The sequence below is a fragment of the Branchiostoma lanceolatum genome, chromosome 18, assembly GCF_035083965.1.
Source record: "Branchiostoma lanceolatum isolate klBraLanc5 chromosome 18, klBraLanc5.hap2, whole genome shotgun sequence".
NCBI lineage: Eukaryota > Metazoa > Chordata > Leptocardii > Amphioxiformes > Branchiostomatidae > Branchiostoma > Branchiostoma lanceolatum.
This window is the reverse complement of record NC_089739.1, coordinates 9,016,989-9,036,652: the sequence shown is the minus strand read 5'-3', so window position 1 is coordinate 9,036,652 and position 19,664 is coordinate 9,016,989. Positions and strand designations below refer to the sequence as shown.

General features: G+C 38.5%; 1 protein-coding gene across 9 annotated transcripts in view; it reads right to left on the bottom strand.

Annotated features, from left to right (window-relative positions):
• Positions 1-19,664, bottom strand: part of LOC136424279 (protein scribble homolog) — an 89,301-nt gene that overhangs the window by 34,984 nt on the left and 34,653 nt on the right. For 2 of the 9 annotated variants that reach the window (XM_066412815.1, XM_066412816.1), the window contains exons 11-21: positions 19,160-19,323; positions 17,835-17,915; positions 16,461-16,535; positions 14,404-14,484; positions 12,740-12,852; positions 11,094-11,129; positions 9,908-10,045; positions 6,792-6,971; positions 5,474-5,569; positions 4,402-4,506; positions 3,342-3,380 (exon numbers count right to left, since the gene is read on the bottom strand). In XM_066412815.1, coding sequence (XP_066268912.1) covers positions 3,342-3,380; positions 4,402-4,506; positions 5,474-5,569; positions 6,792-6,971; positions 9,908-10,045; positions 11,094-11,129; positions 12,740-12,852; positions 14,404-14,484; positions 16,461-16,535; positions 17,835-17,915; positions 19,160-19,323 — 1,108 coding nt within the window. Of the gene's footprint in view, positions 1-3,341; positions 3,381-4,401; positions 4,507-5,473; positions 5,570-6,791; positions 6,972-9,907; positions 10,046-11,093; positions 11,130-12,739; positions 12,853-14,403; positions 14,485-16,460; positions 16,536-17,834; positions 17,916-19,153; positions 19,324-19,664 lie in introns of all 9 variants that reach the window. The other 7 variants (XM_066412818.1, XM_066412817.1, XM_066412819.1 and 4 more) reach the window with 7 other exon arrangements.

The following is a 19,664-nucleotide window of genomic DNA, read 5'->3' as shown; positions in this document are numbered from 1 at the left end:
AAACCAGGATCACACAGAGTAACAGACTGAAGCAGAGATACTGACATAAGCTGACGTGACCGTCTACTGAGACGTAAAGTACTAAAGAGCTGAAGATATGTGGTGACTGAAAAAAAAACACCTTCTAGCCCTGCCAAAGATATTCTACACGATGATAACTAGTAACGACATGTCACAATATCTTAAGAGGTTGCTACTAAAAAGTCATGTAGTCTTTATACAATGGATTTATAAAAATTTGCCCTGTCTACAACCTTAATACTGTTACAGTAACCTCGTCGGTCAACCATCAAGGCTAAGCAAACTTTTGACTAAAAAAGGCTAAATGCATCTGATACTTTGAGGCCTCACATGGACATTTGCTTATTTTAGTACCATGAAAAAACCTACTGAAGGCAGAGATTCTTTCCCAACGCTACAAATGAAAACACGGAAAGCACAGTTTGGACTAAAACAACTTGGCAGATGCCCAAGCAAACAGGATTCCATCCCCTTCATCCGATGTCACCACATCCTAATCCTCCCTAATCCCCTGGATTACTGTTCAATCCCTATAACATGCTTTGCTTCCCAAAGACAACCTTTTTAGTGTCAGTTGGTTGGACTGAGCTTTCAAAATAGCTAACATGGCTACTGGAAGGGTTTACCACATTTTATAGCCACATCGAAAAGAATAGGAGTTTGAAAGACAATATTCTGTGATAGCCCATTATCCGAACTTTACACTACAAGTCTAAGTTCAAGCATAGAATTCAGACTGACCAAGGATGCTACTGGTAAATCTTCTACATTGTACTTCTAAAGAGCCCACTGGAATGGGTTTACCAGATTTTATATCCATATCGAAGACAATTGCATAAAATTCTGATTGACCAGGGATGCATAGAGATGCTGCCAATAACGAAAAGGGGCTGGCAACAACAACCCGAGTGCTTTAGAAACAAAGTGCAATACAAATGTGAATCTAGGGGAAAAGGCAGACTTGTCAAGCCCGGACAGGTGTGGAGGCTAGAAAGAGTTCTGTTCATGTATAAATGTAATTGAATGAACGCTTGATCAAGACAGGTACATCTTATACTAGACAGTGTGCAAACATCTTAAAGACAGCAGCAAAGTGGACACATGCTGAAACAAATAAAAACAGTAAAATCTGGTCAGGCAACCACCTATATAGTGCAGACAACCACCCCCAGTCACAAGTCACATTGAAACAGTACAAGTTTACATAGTTAATGCCAACCTGTTCTGAGCAACCACCTGTCCATTTTTCCTTGGTCCCTTGAGTGGTTGCTGAATCCAGGTTTGACAGTAGTATATTTATCCCTTTAACAAGATGTCAACAACAAAAGCTACCTGTTTGAGGAGTGGCACCTCCTTCGGTGAGAAGGCACACTCAATTTCGTACAGTTCCCCATCTTTCCCATGCACGTACAAGAGCAGCATATTCACCAACTACTTACCAACTAATGTGTCTGGGATTTTCTACGGCACAAAGTGAAATGTTATGTAGTTCATGCATCTATAATGATGTTCCCCCAAGGCGTGCCCCAGTCTCCATTCAAAAAGCATTACTCACACGAGTTCGCACAAACTCGTGACACTTTCTTTGAACCAGAAAAATATTTACGATTCAAAACCTTTTTGGCTTCTGGTATTGTTTTCCTCTTCTTTAAAATGAATATCAGATACATAAACAATTTATGATTGAAATTCAATTTTTGACTGAATTAACAGATAATTCTAACGTTTAGCTGATCGATGTTGTGCCCAATAAAAACACAGAAGGCAAAAACCAGACAGGCTAGCATTGCATCCTGGGACAGATCATGTGGCTAAGTAGACCACCGGACATTGAACTCAGATAACCCCATTCTCTCATAAAAGTTTAACCTACAAACCTAAGATGTTTTATCACTGCTACTTCTTAGTGCTTAACTGTCAATGTAGTCAAGATGTTTCAACACTTTTCTGTCAGGCATTCTAAAAGATTTACTTTCCTTTGCAGAGTCCAAACTTGTCAAACAAAAGGCAGTCAAAAGCATGAGCACTGATTGACAGCCACTATGACCAGGATGACCGACACCTAACATTTTGACACCTTTCCTAAAAAGATTTAGTCATGCTTGAAATTAGATTTTGGAGAGAAATACCATGTATGACAATACGAATGTGAATTTAATGTAGCCAATCTGAAGTGCTTTTTTTATCAATGGCCACGAACAGTTAAGCATGGCATGGCATTTGGACAGGATTCTGAAAATTGAGCAAACAAATAAAACCAAACCAGACCAAACCAGACCAGACTAGACCAGACAAGACCAGACCAGACCAGACCAGACCAGACCAGACCAGACCAAACCAAACCAAACCAAACCAGACCAAACCAAACCAAACCAGACCAAACCAAACCAAACCAAACCAATTAAAACGGGCTCTAAGCCAGGGCTCGCCCCGGCAAAAAAGTAACAATACAAATCAAAGTGTAAGATTAAAGAGAAAGGTCAAAACTAATTTGAGCACAGCTTGCAGGCAAATTCTCAGTGTATACTTGTCAAAATACATTATGTAATTTCTAGCTTATATCATGTGTAATATATCTCTTTGACCAACTGCTGACCAAGCAATAACGATATATCCAAGCTATGCCACTGTTGACTTCTTTATTCACCCTGTAGTTGCAATAGCCAAAGAAATTGGTGCAAAATCTTTAAAAGCTGAGATACCGCCAAGATACTATCATTTGACCTTGAGGTCATTTAAGTGATAGTTTGCAGTCTTTGATGTCTGTTTGAATGCAGTCAGGTGTCAGCTTAAAACTAACCAGATTTGATATCTCTGTTAAACAATTTCATCCAACTCATTAACTCATTGATGTTGTTCTTTTAGTTGACAGGGCAGGTGAATTTCTAGTTGTGCAGATTTTCAAAAACTATTGTGAAGTTGGTATAACAACTTTCTATCCAGCTTTTCAATGCAACAGTGAGTTTGGACATTGTATATGATGTCTGTTTCTGTATTCATTTACTATTACCAGAGAGTTTTTCCTTCTTCTTTTGTCATCCTCAATTGAGGTGAAGCATGATGCTTTTTTTCAACCAGGTTGTGGTAAAATTATACCTAGTTAAGGCTCATGTTTTATCCAAGCACACTAGATCACCCTTTATAAGTGTGTTGGGTTCTTTTACACGCAGCAGTTTGATGCTTCCACATACAAATGTACATGTACATGGAGCTGCCAGCTTTATGTCACCATCTGAAATGGCGTATGCAATCTCTTACAACTATCTTTTTCAGGAAAATTAAAGGTGTACAATAACATGTTTGATTATTGTTATTCTTACCTCTTGTTCTTCCATTTCTGGTTCCTCTCCATCTGCATACTGTAAGAAGAATAACAATACAGTTCTTATGTCAACAATACAGAGTAACATTTGTACAAATGACAATACCTACAGTTTGACAAAGTTGTTAGCAATTATAGCAATGTTTTGTTCAATTCTACTCAGAACACTTTTGTACTCTAAACCAAGTTGAAAAGATTAGGCGAGAAGCTTTTTATAAATGTTAACAATGCTAACACGATGTGGCATGCATCTTATAAAAATCCTCTAATAAAATACTTGGAAAAATGATTGGAACGGAAAAGAAGATTAGAAGCCAAACTCAACTGTCAGAAGAAAAGCACAAGACAAAGTAAAATTAAACCTTTAAGTCTAGTCCTAAGTAACTCTCAAGACAATTTTGCTTCAATTCCTAAAAAGCAGCAGTTTTAGTTAGCTATTAACATTGGCTCTATAACCGAAGAAAACCATAAAGCAGTGATTTTCACATTTTCAAAAGTGTACCCTTTTCCTTTTAGTTTTTCTGTCAGCCTTTCTGTACATTTTTGATCAGTTTTAAAGTAATGAACATGTCAATCCATATTTCAAACCTTCTTGACATTGATCAAGAAATAAATACAGATTGAAGTTGATGAACTAGCAGCATGTCCTTGGATGTAAAACTTGAAAAATAAAGGAAAGAAGAAGGAAGACGGAAAAGTTGTACAGTTATGTCATTCTCCTTTACAAACACCAGGAATAAGCCTATTCATGGTTCCGAATGCACATGCACAGCGAGATGCATTCTGGGCAATGACTACGCTGAAGTCCCCAAACTTTCAGTTCTTGTCTAGACCATGCTTAACCTTAACACACTGAAGTACCCGTTTGGCACCCAATTCTCTATTGGTTACAGAGTTAGGCAACAGGGAGATGGTTAATGTTCAGACACGTTTTGTCTCTGGGGCTTTCATCCTTGACATATTACCCACAGTGCAACCTGCTGTGCATGTGCAGTTGAAACTATGAGCGGGCCTATTACGGCTAAAGATCATGAAAGGCATTGGAGCATTGCACTCACACTATTGAGCACAACTCCTTGATGCGAGGTTTGACTCTGATGCCTCTGTAAAATGGCCGCCACAGCGTCAGCTGCTGTTTCCTCGTCAAGATTTAGCCTCTTCCCCTTCAGATATGGAAATAAACATCTTCAGAACACAGCGTGCAAGATTTGGTACGAAATCTGGTCACTAAGATTTCAAATTCTCACTGTCTTGACGTCAATCTTTTCTATAGTGAATGGTACTTCTTCCAAATTATATCTAGTACATGTCGTCCATCGTTTATGGAACTTACGTTACAGAAATTCAGAATATCTTATGCATGTAATCCTCTCGAGAAAACAATGTGCAAAATTTGGTACGGAAAACCTTTGCTTGCTTTGAGGTAAAACTTTTCTAATCCATGAGACTTCTTCCAAATTATATCTAGTCCAATGTTTCTAGGACTTGTGTCACAGAAACTTCAGGATATCATTGGTAACTCAAGAACAAAAGAAAAGTTACCTGGAAGTAAATTAAAAACAGAAGGTAGAGGAACAAAAGTCAAGAGTGTTGGAGGAGTTGTGTCAAGACATTTTATCTTTAGTTGTCTCAAGACATATAAATTTTCTTTAAAAAACATATTTTCACCTTTTGTGTATCTCACCTGTGAACTCCTTGCTACTGCTGATCCAAAACATCCCCTTTTTCCAAAAACTTCTCATTTCAAAGATAGTATTATCTATAGTATTACAATATTATATATCAACTATCAAGTTAAGTAGATTATATTTTGAAGATAGTTTGGAGATGCTATAACTCCTCCAACATATGAATGATAGACAATAGGAGAAAAAAGACACATGCCACCGTCCTACATTTTATCAATAGATCTAAATACACCATAATCTGTACTACGATCTACAGTTACTACATGTAGCTGTTGTTGGGGATGATTCATTACATGTAAACAATTTCTTGAGACCATAGAAACAACTTAGAAAGTTAAAATAGTCTTGATGCACCATTGTTTTGCATCATTGAACCAATTGCAAGACAACAGAAGTACACTAAGAAAAGGGTTTGCTTCTTGAGTCTCCTTAAGATGTGTACCTTAAGATGGTGAGGTGTGTCTCTCCGCTGAAGTTTGCTGTCACTTTTCTCCACGTCTTCCGTGTCGCTGGCAAACGTCACCTGTCTTTCGCGGTCCTGTAACAGAGAGAGATGCACATGCATCCAATGTAAAAATCATATACACAAATGCATGGATGTAAGACTCATTGTATAGAGCTGAGTTTATAATGGACTACTGCAGAATTTCTCAATGGTCTGAAGTGAAAAGGAGCATGTACTAATACACAATTCATGTAGATGACATCAAATGGCAGAAGGTAATCTTGTATCACAACGAATGTAATCAAATTTAACACAAAAGATTTAATTTGCTTTGTAGAATTTGAGAGTTAAAAACACAGAACTGCAAAGTACCACTCATTCCGAGAGTCCTAGATATCTTGAAAGTTTTGTTTCTCATTGTTTTGTATCAAGGAATGAGAAAGGTTTGAATTTCCCAAAATACCTTCTGGTACCTCTGTGTCCATAGCAATATCATGGCTACCAGGTATGCGATCTTTAACTGGGTAACAACACTGCGTACCATAGCAAATTATTGGAATGTTGACATCTTTGCACAAAGGAATTCTGTTTATATACAAAACACTGCTACCTACCATAGCCTGCCTTGAAGGTTTATTAAAGTCTGACCCACGGATTTACAATCTAATGCACAGTCATGCTTCAAGGCATTGCGTCATCTCACAGAAACTTTTCCAATATCCTGTTTTCAAACTTTCACATCCCTGAACCAAATTGAACTCAGTCAACCGAATTCAACTCTTTCTCTCGAAATCTTCCTGCCGTTTCATTAACTTTAGAAACTCAAATCTCAATAATCTTTTTTTTTTTCAAATCATTATATGTAATAAATGTAAATGGCTACAAAAAGTGAAATCGAAGTGAAGACTGCGTAAGATTCAGAATAGCTTTTTGTCAGAAAAGTTTTCGACATAGATATTCTGTATCTGTTTGTAGCTGTATAGCCCATGCATCCGTCCTTCAGTGTAACACATGATTAACACATCAGCTTCAAAGGCAGGTGTCGCGGCAGCAGCTGGTTTCATTACACTGAACGAACTGTCACACCTAACCTTTGCACATCTGACTGCAAGCTTTGTTTAAAGCTATCTAGTGAGGATGCTTCTGCTGTATTTGGTGGCAACGAGCTCCACTTAGTGATAGTTCTGTCTTCTTTAATCACAATACGTAAGAAATGTAAATCGCATTGAGATTTTAGGTAGGTTTTAAAGTGGAAGAAAGTGGAAGATTGAGAAAAAGTCTTTTTTTCAAAGTGGATATTGAAAATGATACGTACTTCGTCATCTGTTTCTTCATTTTCTTCAAAATTCTCTTCGTGTGTTCTCACTGGAAGTAGTTCTTCTTCTTCTTCCTCCACTTCTCTTGGCCCTTCCTGTGCTAGTTCCACATGCTGCTGTTGTTCTGCTACAGCGTGCTGATTGGTTACCATCAGGGGTGTGTGTTCATCTTCCTCCTCCTGTGGGGGGACATGCAGAAAAGTTTAATTTTCGATCTTCTAAATTAAACTAAGAAAGAAATGTAGATGATTTGACTTTTTAATTCCTTTGAATTCTTAAACTAGATATAACTGAAGATCATACATGTATATGAACAAATACTAAAGAAAACAAGAGTCCCCTACAGGGAAAATGGATCATTCCAGATCCAAGGGTCCAAAGGTCATGACCCTATTGACCCACTGGTAAACCCTGATGACATACATGTTGTCACTGTCTAACAGCTTGAACTGTTGGACTGCGAAATGCAAACATGTCTGTACACTTAACAGGAAACACAGCACTTCCGTTTTTCCAACAAGCTTCACTGGCCCGAAACCGATCCCTTACCTCCTAAATCTAAATGACTAACTGAATAAATTTCCATTCAAAACAAGATCTTAGAAAACACTTAAAAAGGGAAGAAACCAGATGTTCTTTTTCCCTTGTAAAACAGATGTTCCTGTTTTTAAGTTGCAGAGTATACTGTAATTTGGGTAGGGCCTATAGAATCTGGGTAGGGTTAGAATAATCGTAATCCATTCATACTAAATTGCAACGGCGAAGGTTAGAGGTTACATGTACATTGTAGTCCTTGGGAACTGATTAACAAAACCACGTTTTACGGCTGCGGTGCAAACCAAATGACTGGTCTATAAATTAATCTTGTAGCAACCACACTTCCAATTTGTTTTCTGGAACAGATTTAGTGCATTTGACAAAAGCTTGGGGAGTTTAGCAGAATTTAAGAAAGGGTAGCGCTACTGTAACTGTTTTTCAGTTGGGGATCAAGTACTCTGACCTCTCTCTACCAACTAAACCATTCCTGGCAGTAACTACATGGATCTCCCTAGGGGGGTTGGGACTAATGGAAGGGGAAGTCGCCCCCCTAAGGACCAACGGTTTGTCACTGAGGAAGTTACTAACTCTATACCGCATTTTTCACATAGTTTTGGAGGGTGTAAAAGAATGGACCATTTGGTTTCCGGGGGTGCGCAGGGTGGCCAGTGTTTTTTTAACGTAAACATCGAGTCTATTTTAAAATCCTAACAGAGTACTTTATACAAAACAGCAGAGAATCCCTTTAACAAAGGAATGCCTGTCAACTACTTTTTTTACTGGCTCAACTGCACCCCTGGAAACCAAATGGTCCATTCTCATTTTTTTCTCTTTAATATTTTTTATTACAATGTTTTGATAAATATATACAGATTTTCATATACAGTATACACAAGTATGGATATATGCTTCCTTTGTCAAATGTTTGAAGACATATTAACTGTTCCTAAAATAACATACGTATTACAAAATACTGCATTTGAAACATACATGTTTACACACAAACATACACGTAGAAATGTAACACACACAAAAAACAGTTGAAAGGCACAACACTTTTTCTCCATCACCCTGAACTCCCCTACCATGGTAGTGGAATCTCCCGAAACACAACACTTAGTGAATTACAAATTTGGCACTGAGTATTGGGTGTGATTTAATCCTAGCAAACAATTGGAACTGATCTTTTGGTCAGACTTTGGACAGACAAACATCTTTCTCCAGCTCCAAATATGCTTCTACATGTACTTTATAAAACAAATAAGCGAAACTTTCTTTATGTGCCTATAATGTTTAAATGATAGTAGAACAGACGACACTCCTACATTATGACAAACAAGAAACAACCTCTACAAAATATCTGCAACAAAACATACCTGTGTTGCTAACTGACTGAAAGACATCATAAACTTTAGGCAAAATTGACAACGGAAGAGCTTGTCATTTCCCTACTTTAGGAACCTCAAAATAGAACTGTAGAACCAGATGTTCTTGCTCTATCTAGGTTATCTATTATCACTATTGATCGGTAAGTGTGGCAAAAATCATTATTGCTGAAAAACTGGGTCAGTATTGATGAACAACTCTTGCAGGATGAACTAAGTTGCAAGTTTGAAAAAATATCAATCAGTCGTCAAAGCAATGATGACTGTTTTGGGTCATTTTCAGCTGACTTGAAATATTAAGGTCGTTATGGGTGAAGTGGAGTTATCATTTGGAGGCTGGGGTCATTGCTGATCAATGGAGAGGTCAATGTAGGCCGAAGTAAGTCGATAACTTGTTAAGTGCAAATATATGGGTCATAAATTCATTCTTTGAAAGAAAGAAAAATTTGGTCCAGAATTGGAAACATCTTGACAGAAATCAAATCAACGACACTGGGAAAACTCAAGTCTTGCTAAGATACTCAAGGGTTGCTAATACTCAAGTTTTGTTAAGATACTCAAGTTTTGACAAAAAAAAGTTACTCAAGCAACTGGCTAAAATTTTGAAAAGAAATTTCATCCAGTTGCTTGAGTAACTATTTTTGGCGTATCTTATTACCTGAATGTCTACCTTTCATTAAGTTTTTTTTAAGATTAATGCTTTCATCATATTGGCAGAAAGTATTTTTCTAATAATCTACATATATTATGTGGTCATACAATATCATTGTATTTGGGGGAGGGGGGAGTAAGTGACCATTATACTGGTTTCAATGCAATACAGTATACTTCCATACTTGATTATGAGTTGTAAATATTAATATACTATAGAGTGACAGTTTTGGCGACATACTTGCGGTGTTGTATATTCAGTATGTTAACTTGTTTATCTTTTCATAAATTTGAAATTTGCTACCAAGGCTGCCTTCAGCAATCTTTTTTCCCACTCATTGTTTGGAAGCCTATGTTGTTCAATCTGTCGTTTTAAGATTGCGAATACACATTTTCATGAAGTTCAGATCTTTCGGGTAAAAGTTTTGTCCGTCTCAACAAGCATATTTCCGTCCCGTGACAGATTCTTGAGACAGCTGTGTACTATACTATACATGTAGATTGTAAATATACTATAGAGTGACAGTTCGAATAGTTTTAACCTCGTTTTCCTCCTCGGACTCTGCTGTCATGACGTGACCATCCTCGTCTGAATGCTTGTTCTGCTGCTTGGCCAGGTACTTGGGGTGTCGTGTCTTCAGCTCCCGCGGGTGAGGCGTGTTGTGGCGTACAAACGTGGTCTGGAAGGGATGGGTAGGGGAAACGGAAGTGTTAAAATCATGAATGAGAAATAGTAGTGACCTCAGTTTTCCCCGCATTGTTTTCTTTACTATAAGGCAAAGCCCATTCTCTGATTGGCTGACAGTTTGTTTGGAGCCACTCCCACAAAAGTGTAAACCTCTGCCCAGTTTAGTAGAGCTTTGGCCACAACAGGCAATACTCTACATAAGGGATTGTGGAGAAATGAAAATACATAGGATATTTGAATGATAAACGTGACAATTTTTCTCTTCAGACAATGGCAACCGACAGATATACTAGGTACATGTACATGTATACAGTGACTGACATTTCTCTTGATAATACATTTATCTATAAAATACTTCATACCTTCTTTGGTACATGCATCGATTTCAATAAGCATGTCATCATACCTTACAATACTGCCTATGGTCGAGTTCCAAAGTATAAAAAATATGTGAAACATTCAAGTGGAAAAGATATGCTCAAATACCAAGTCAAGGTAAAATATAATGCACTGTGTATTTACGTTAGATAAAATAACAGAATTTTTTAAAAATCATACTTTCAGAGTGCACTTGTAAAGTCAGAGATCATGAAAGTTTTCTTTCTTTCTTTCAAACTTTTTTACGTATTGCTGACTGAAAAACACCTTTTTAGAGGACAAAAGTCTAGTTTTTTACAACAAGCTCATCCAGCATATCACCATTTTTTTCTGAATGAATAAATACATGTTGATTGTATACAATATTCAAAGTAAGTAAAACAAATGGAAAAGCATGATTGTGTCTTGTTCTGTGAGTGACAATGCTTGCAGGGGTGAGATAAACAAGGTTTGTACAGTTACACAAAAAGATGATGAAAGGAAAGAAACAAGGGAAGATGAACTCACATACAAACAGAAGCACCCCCTTTAAACTCCTTTTACCCAGATATCTCAGTAGTAAGGGAAAATGCCAAGGAACATTATTGGCAGGGGTTTCTGAGTGAAAGGAGTTTGATGGGGGTGGGTAGCGTTCTGAGTGGAACAGAAGAAAGAATACGTACGTTTGGGAGGTCTGGGTTTGTGAAACCTACCGTCTGCTGGAGAAGACGGGGAGAAAGGTACAAACAAAAGGCATTGGAGCTGGAAGTACTGAAACCGCAGTAGGAAAAGGAGTATAAAGTAGAGTGGATTCATTCCTCAGATAAAGCAGGTATCTCACTGAAGCTGGGGCACGTTGGCGACCTGGCTGTGGCTGTGCGATTTGAGAGCGTGCTCAACAAATTTTATTGATAGAAAAACAAATCTCTTTGTGTTTTGTTGTCTTTTTAGTAATATATACTTGTATGTTTTGCATGATATTCCCATTATAAAGTAAAGGGCAACTTTGTCCAATTTAGGACGCAGCGAGGTCACAAACGTGTCGCAGTTTAGTGAGATACCTGCTAAACAGACATCTTTCGCACCGCAGTCATCCCTCAGTGTGACAGTATTAAACAAATAAGCAGCCAGAAAACGGGCCCTTCCACAGGTCGGCACGTAAACGAGCCGGCATTTCAACCAATCATTGCAGTAACACCTGATATTATCTAATCTGGCCAATGCTGTGAAGATGAAGTAAATTGACTTGGATGTCCCAACAGAATTTGAAGAGGCTGAATCCACTCTCTTTTACACATAGTAGGAAAAGGAAGGAGGGCCTTCAGGGCTTTGGCAAAACAACAGATGCCACACTGGAAGCAGAAACTCTCACTTGCCAAAAAAGGTTTCCAAAGAAGTCTTGCCTTACAGGCTAAGTTGAATCTTTACACAATTTTCAGCGTACCAGTTTTTAGATAACATAACCCTCTTGGCAAGGGCAATAAGACCATCACCAAAGGCAGGCAAACATCAAACAAACTATCAAACAACAAGTTGTATGTTTGATATGAGACCTAAACAGGCTTTCAAAGGGAAGGTCTGTAGTACAAAGAAAAGACGTACAGCTTGTTCTCAGCTCAGTTGAAAGAAATTGTAAGTATGTAACATGTGTGTGTGCATGTGCCTGTGAAAGGTATCATCAAAGTGTTCAGTGGGGTATGGGTGCAGTGTATGAAATACTGAGTGCATCCGCACTTTTGAGCACTCAAAATTGGAGCTGTGTACCTTAATTCTGACTGTGGGTGCACCAATGTTCCTATATATTTTGTAGGCTATATGGTAAAGGTACTATTGTACACTAGTATGCAGATTCTTAATGTTCCTGAAATTGAAGTATCCGAAAAAGAAATATAACCTTTGTTGTACTTTGTATGATGTATTACTAAATTATCTTATAGGGTTTGTAATTAGGTTTTGCTGACATTCTACATATTTCACGTACCCAAAATTCTCTCTGTGCACCTATTCCCATAAATGAATCTCTAGCCGTGATTTTTTTTTTTTCACCATACTTTTTTATTGTCAATATCCATGATCAAAAGACCAACAATTTGATGTATACTCTTTAAATTTTCCCGGTGGTTTTATATTCGCGGTTTTCGAGATGACTATTTCACCACAAACTTAAAACCAGTATTTCCATCACTGTGCAGTATGTGACGCTAGTGCTACCGCGAACAAAAACCACTGTGAACACTTCGTTTTCTCCCTAACACGAAATTGAATCACCACGAACGTTAAAGCATTTACAGTTTCTATCAAACAAACTGAAAAATATGGAATCACTTACCGGTTTGTCCTCCTCGTTTTCTTCTGGCGCGTCGAACAGGACCTTGGACGTACGGTCAGGTACCGGTTCCGACCACCCGTCATCCATACTCCTACCGTCGGGGAACAAGTTCTCTGCACGCGGGGGAAAAAATCAAACAAGGGTTTAGGAAAACGATGTCTTCTCACAAGTCTGTCCACCCCTGCACGTAAATGGACTCTTCCCGTGTGCGATGACGTCATTTGTGTGATGATTGACATCTGTGTGGAATAGTTGCCTTAGATACAGTAACCGTGGGCACGTAACCATGGATATCACCATAGCAACGTCACTTCTTAACCATGTAGTTAACAAGACACAAACAATGAGATAGTCACAAGTGAATGTTACCACAAGAAACATGCTGGTTTAACGTAAATGAATGATTACTAAAACCAAATGCACAATGACAGTGATATTCAAAGAACAATTCACATATGAAACAGACAGGCAAGGCATTGCAAACAATGTTTCATATTTGTGCACATTGCCAGCCAGGCTTTACATGCATTGGTACCCTATACAATTATGATGGCAGCTCCATTAAAAACAATCATACAGGGTGAGTTAGAAGGTAATACCATGAGTATCCTTGTACGTTCATTTTTTTATGAAATGAGTTGAAATTTGGCACAAATGTGAAGGGTGTGGTCATCTTGAAATCAATTCAGTCGTTCATGAAAATCTGAACAAGAAATTGAGATATTTCAGTCTCAAGATATGTGCCTTTACACTTGTGCCGAATTTCAACTAATTAAAAAAAATGATCCTATAGTAACTATACTAATGGCATTTCTTTCACCTGTGTACAGAGTGCTCAGAGCAAAGACTGACATTTAACATTACAACATGCACAGGTGCCAGGAATTATTATTCTTTTCTGTAATATTTCATGCACATGCATATGACGTAATATCTGTGAACATGCAAGATGAGCTGAATGATGAAATTTTATCAGTTATGTTCTAGGTGCGACAAGTATTTTTTTCAGAAATGTTGTGCATAATGATGTTCTGGAAATGTTAGTAGGGAATTCTACAATTTGATATCCCCTATTGGGGAGGGAGGGATAGGAGGAAGGTAGCAGATTATTGGCACATACAATGTAGTACATAACATGGGAGAATGTGATTCTACCGAACAATGAGCTACTTTCTGTACAGGGTGTAAGGGGGAGCCTACAATGAATGATGACTTTGCTAGTCTAGTTCAGTGGTTTTGGGGACTTCCAAACGGCATTTCCAGCATCGCACCCGCAGAACGATACAAAATCAACAGTTGAAAGTTTCAGACTGTAAGCATAACAAAATCTTGTGCTATGAAGAAGCATTGGTAAGTTGTCACTGCAAAGTGGTCACCACAAAAAATCACATTTTACTCATCTTATTTTTTCAATTCAATAAAATAAATCATCTAGAAGAAGACAATGCATTATAGTTAGTATAAACAGCAAAACCAAACCAACAACTTGCATACAAACCTTTTTTCCTGTTACAACAAACTAGAAAAAAAATCACTCCAGGAAAGCCAAATAAAAGAGACCACAAGGAAACCAACAAGAGCGTGAAAGTATCCCAGTAGGGTGCAATGCTGGAAGTGGTTCCCACAGTTTGGACCTTGGTGTATAAAGACTAAGTCGTTTCTACCTTCCTCCTGTAGATACCCTCCATATTGAATGTGTGAATGAGGTTCCTCCGGCCACCCCATATCTTGGAACATTATCATGCCTGGAACGATACAGGGTTAGAGCCGTGCAAGATACTGATGGGATTTCAAGATGCACACATGCAAACATGTCAAGTCGGTACGCTCCAAGCATGTCGTTTTCAAACCTCTGTGATAGTCAAAATTCATGTTATTATGGGAATGTATAATCGATTAAGAGTAATGAGATATTTGTGAACAGTTTTGTCAGGTTGGTATTCTTAATGGATAACAATGTGTGAATCACCCAGTAAGTATCACCCTGAAGAGGGTGAAAGATTGTTAATGTTGACATGTTGGTAAGTGGTCATGTACTGAATGTGTGTGAAAAACTTTGAGACTGTTCAGTGTAAAATCATTGTCCATTATGGGAATAAGCATAATGAATGTTGAGTGACTGACTTGTTATAATGGCATAGAGTAGTACAAGACCACAAACAAAATGGCTTTAACATGGCACTAAAAGTATAGTCTTTACCACCAAATTTGTAATAAAATGTTGGATTTAGACTTCATGGCATTCAACATCCATGTCTGGTGCAATCACAAAAAAAAAGAAATATATTGTGGTTCATATGTGGACATGTATGTAAAGAATTTGTAGACAGCTACACTGTGTTACAGTAACATTAAACTACATTGTTGTGGTGTGCATGAACTGAGATGTATAAACACAACAGAAGAATGAATGAATAAGAAAAGCTAAATAAAAGTGGAAAGTTAAAGTGACAATGACACAAGGCCAACGGACAAGCAAAGGTACATGCACACACGTGCAATATACACACTCACATTCAAAGTTTTTGTATACTTAAGTAAGCCATAGAGGGACAATATACTACGTAATAAATTGCAAACCATTAAAACTACATTCTACATTTCCTATACCTTAGGCCAGCACCAAGGGTCAGTATACATGTAGTTATGAACTGCCACACTTTTACAAAGTATGAGTAACAGTTACTTACCTTTCTACAGGGCTGAGTATACCTGACTCAAACAGCGGATGTTTAGCAATGTTTTTTTTTTAAATCACTTTCGATCATTTTTGGCAATGCTAAGGATATATTTTCTAATCTTTTGAAACAGGATTATTTTGATTGATTATGAACTGAAAATGTTTTTTATAAATTTTGTGAACAGCCAGTTTCAAAGGTGATGATTTATGGAATATGACAGGCTACTGTATGGAAACGGTGAGTCAGGTATACTTCAAAACCCCTCTGTGACTCCCTTCATCTCAGGTTAGTGGTTACTGGTGTCAGACTACATTCATCTAGCAACACAGTTTCCCCTCACGCATCCTCAAGACTGACAAAAACAGACAAGACCACTAAAACTCTCAAATTGAAAATTTCCAGTCTTTCATTTTTTCTTCAATGTTTCTGAATATAATGCTACTGTAACATCATTACTGTACATGTATACAGCAAAGAAGAGTTTTCACATAACAATCACTGTGTCTGATGCCATGTTGGGGTCCCTATTTGCATTTCTGTGAATCAGGGCTTTCCGAAATATAACCTTTTCCCTGCTGCCTAACACTGTGACCAATAGGGAATTGTGTGCCAAACAGCTACTTCAGTGTGCTACAGTTTAAAGACCTTTTGAACCTCTCAAATAAATAATATTTGACGTCCATAGCTCAAAGAAGAGAATATCAAACGAGAACTACAAAATATGCCGATGAAACAATCGTTAGAAATGCTGACTGTGTACGCTTGACTTACAATTCACTGAAAAGTAAAAGAAACCAACATGGCAGTCAGCATTGGCATGAAAAGTGAACTTGAAAACGCTCCATACCAGCTTGAGAGAAGCTTTTGGGGAAAACGCTTATCTCCAAGCAGATCTATCGGTGGTAAGGCAGTATCATAAGGGCCAACCTACATCCAAAGCCACCGGAGCTCTGGATACTGATTGGCCTGTTTGATGTAACTGCCTTGCCACCGATAGATCTGCTTGGAGATGAGGAAAACGCATAGCCTGGCGCACATACCTGACTTGTATCCAGTGTCGTCGGTATGGCTGGACCAGCGCAGTTTCCGTATTCGCTCCTCGATTGGCAGATTATCTACACACAACACACGCACCAACTCGCACTCAGAAGGGTTCACAACAGCATGGGGGAGGTGGGAATGTAGGGCTGGAAATACTGGGTACATGTGCACCTTTGTCTATGTGGACAGGTGGTCACTGTAGCCAGGAGTCTTAATGCTTGTGTCGATGGGAAAAATCATTATAAGGACCACTAGGGCTTGAAATACTGGGTGCATGTGCACCTTTGTGCACCCAGAATTGGAGCTGTGCACCTAACTTTTTTACTGTGGGTGCACCCAGATATTTTTGTAGGCTACAGAGTAGACGAACTATTATACACTAGTATTGAACACTAATATATACAATATGTTTGACATTTAAGTGTTAGAAAAAAGACTGAAGCCTTTCTAATCACTTGTTTAAAGTTAGCTATAGAATTTCAGATTTCAGATCTGAAGAGGAGCATATTTATAATCAGGTTGTACACCCAAATTTTTCCTATGCACCTAAATTTTTTTGTTTGGCGCACCAGTGCACCTACCCGGGTATTCCCAAAAATGAATTTTGAGCCCTGCAAAAGTGTGGGGGAGTGGGAATGGGTTCCTTGTACGTGGGCTGATCTTCTAAACCTCACTGCTTTGAGGGCAACTTTTACGTAGGCGAAATTCTTGTGAAACATTAGTCTAGACAGAGGTTTGCTTTTCTCTACAATACAAGTCGTTAATGTAAAAGTTGTAACCTTTGTCATAGAAAAGCCAGTCAAATGTAAGTCATGCTTTTGCGACCATTTCTTTTATGACAACCGATTGTGACAGAGAAGAATTACCATTTGGGTGGATTAAAAAGCAACGAACTGTAATGGTTTAGAGAGAAACCGAGAAATTACTACACAACAGGTGGACAAATTCACACCGCTGGGCAGAATGAAACCAAATAATTGTTAACTGTTTAAACATGCAAATATGGAGGGACATACTACTGTGACAATCTGACTTGAATACTCAATGGGAAGTAAAGAAACTATTATGCATATTTATTCTCAATAAACATTAAATCTTTACCAAAAGGCATTTAAAATTAACCTTAAGCAGAAAAATGTTTTTCTAAGGTATGGAAAAGTATTACTTCATTTTTGATATGATAGTCATGCTTTGCAGCTACCATTTTTCACATACCCAGATGTGCATTGAAAAAGACCAATCTTCAATCTTTTTAAAACAGACATACGTTTGCACTTATCAAAAACTCATAAGGTCATTAACTGGCATGCCGAAGTGCCGCTTTCCCTCAGTTACCATGGCAACAGCTGGCTGCTAGGCAACCCTAAACTGACCTTTCTTGTTGAGGAGTCTATGGCGCTGGACTATTCTCAACTCTTCGATAAGTTTGCGAGACAAGGACGACTGTTGTTTTTCTGGAGTGCGTGTTTGTGTGGGTGGGGAGGGGGGCGGAACACAGTGTACAACAAACACAGGAGACACAGAAGAGAACAGAACAGTTGAAGAATCAAAGCAAAAGAAAAGGAACATGGCTTGGAGGCAGGCTTGGAGGTTTCTGTATAAAGAATGTCTTGTCATTTGCATAATACGGTATTTACTAATAATATATAAAAAAGGGCCACATAGAACAATTTACATGTATATGATATGTTTTTCAGGTTGCTGAAAAAAAATATTATTTTGGTGTTTTTTTCCCCAGCAATTTCTTTTATTGCACACTTTTGTTGTACAACTCATCTGCAAAAAGTGTCATTTATGACTAAGGCTTAATGTTTCAACATACTAGCCAATTGTGCTTTGTATGACACAATTCTTCATACATGTCTCCAAAACCTGGCCTTCAAAGCAGAGCAAATGAAAGTAAGCAAGCGTTCAAAAAATAGATAAGCAAACAAAAAGCAGCAAACAGAATTCTGTATGTAAACTTCACACAGGTGAAAGACAGTGAAGAAATGTGCATGTACATGATTTCACAGGTATAAATGTACATTTTGTTATTGTGGGCCACCCCAGATTTAAGTAATAGTATGTTATTGGGTATTCCAACAGAGGTTTATCAGGGAAAGGTAGGTCCGCACCAGGTCCAAGTTGTTGGTCAAGAGTCCACAGTAATAAGCTGATGCACTGTTCAAACTGCGCATTGCAGCGAGATGCATAGTGGGCAATATGATAAAGGTGAAGCCCCCTATACTTGGGCAAAGTTCTTGTCTAGTCGACTAGACCATGCATAACACATGTCCAAACATGTTCTGCTTAAGTGGGTATCTCAGAGAATTGGGCTAAATTGTCCCAGGCTGTCTTATACTACAGGTGCAGACAGTGAGATGCCCGCTTCAAGTATCAGGGACCTGTAATTTTGCCATATAACCCACAATGTATTACACTGTGCATGCACAGTTTCAACCATGAACCAGCTTCACTTGAAAGTTCATCTGTGTTGGAAGTCATTTTGTACCAAAACCAAACTTCAATTTTCAACACATTTGGAAATTTGGAAAGTCCACATTTTTTGTGTTGAAAATTGCAGTTTAACTTTGATACAGCATGAACCAACTTATTATACTGGGAGTATAGGGCCATTTTAAGTCCAGAACGAGTAGGATATCCAGAGGAACGCCGCCACCCCCCTCCCCCTCCCGACACAAGAACTCACCCATACTTGCGGAGGGACCTTGCTGTGGTAGGAGGAAACACGTCAGGACTTTGTCGCCCGTCTTCTCGTCGTCTTCCGCCTGGAACTTGACCATGGGCTGCGACTGGTTCTCCGACAACCACACCGCCTTCAAGTTCAATGCTGTGATGGAGAAGGGGAGGTTCTCTAACCTGAGGGGGGAAAAGAAGATGATTTGAAACAGGGGGAGTTTCTCTAACCTGAGGGGAGGGGAACGTAAAGAGGAAGTTGCATATGGGCTGTGACTTGTTCTCTGACAACCACACCACCTTCAAGCTCAATGCTGGAATGGAGAAGGGGAGGTTCTCTAACATGAGGGGGGGGAGATGATTTGAAACAAGGTGAGTTTCTCTAATCTGAAAGGAGTTGAAAAATCAAGATGCTTTAAAAAAGGGGAGATTCTTTTTCCTGAGGGGAGGGAGGAAGATGTTTGAAACGAGAAGGGAAGGTTCACTAACCTATGGAGAGGGAAAAAGCAAGATGTTTGAAAACA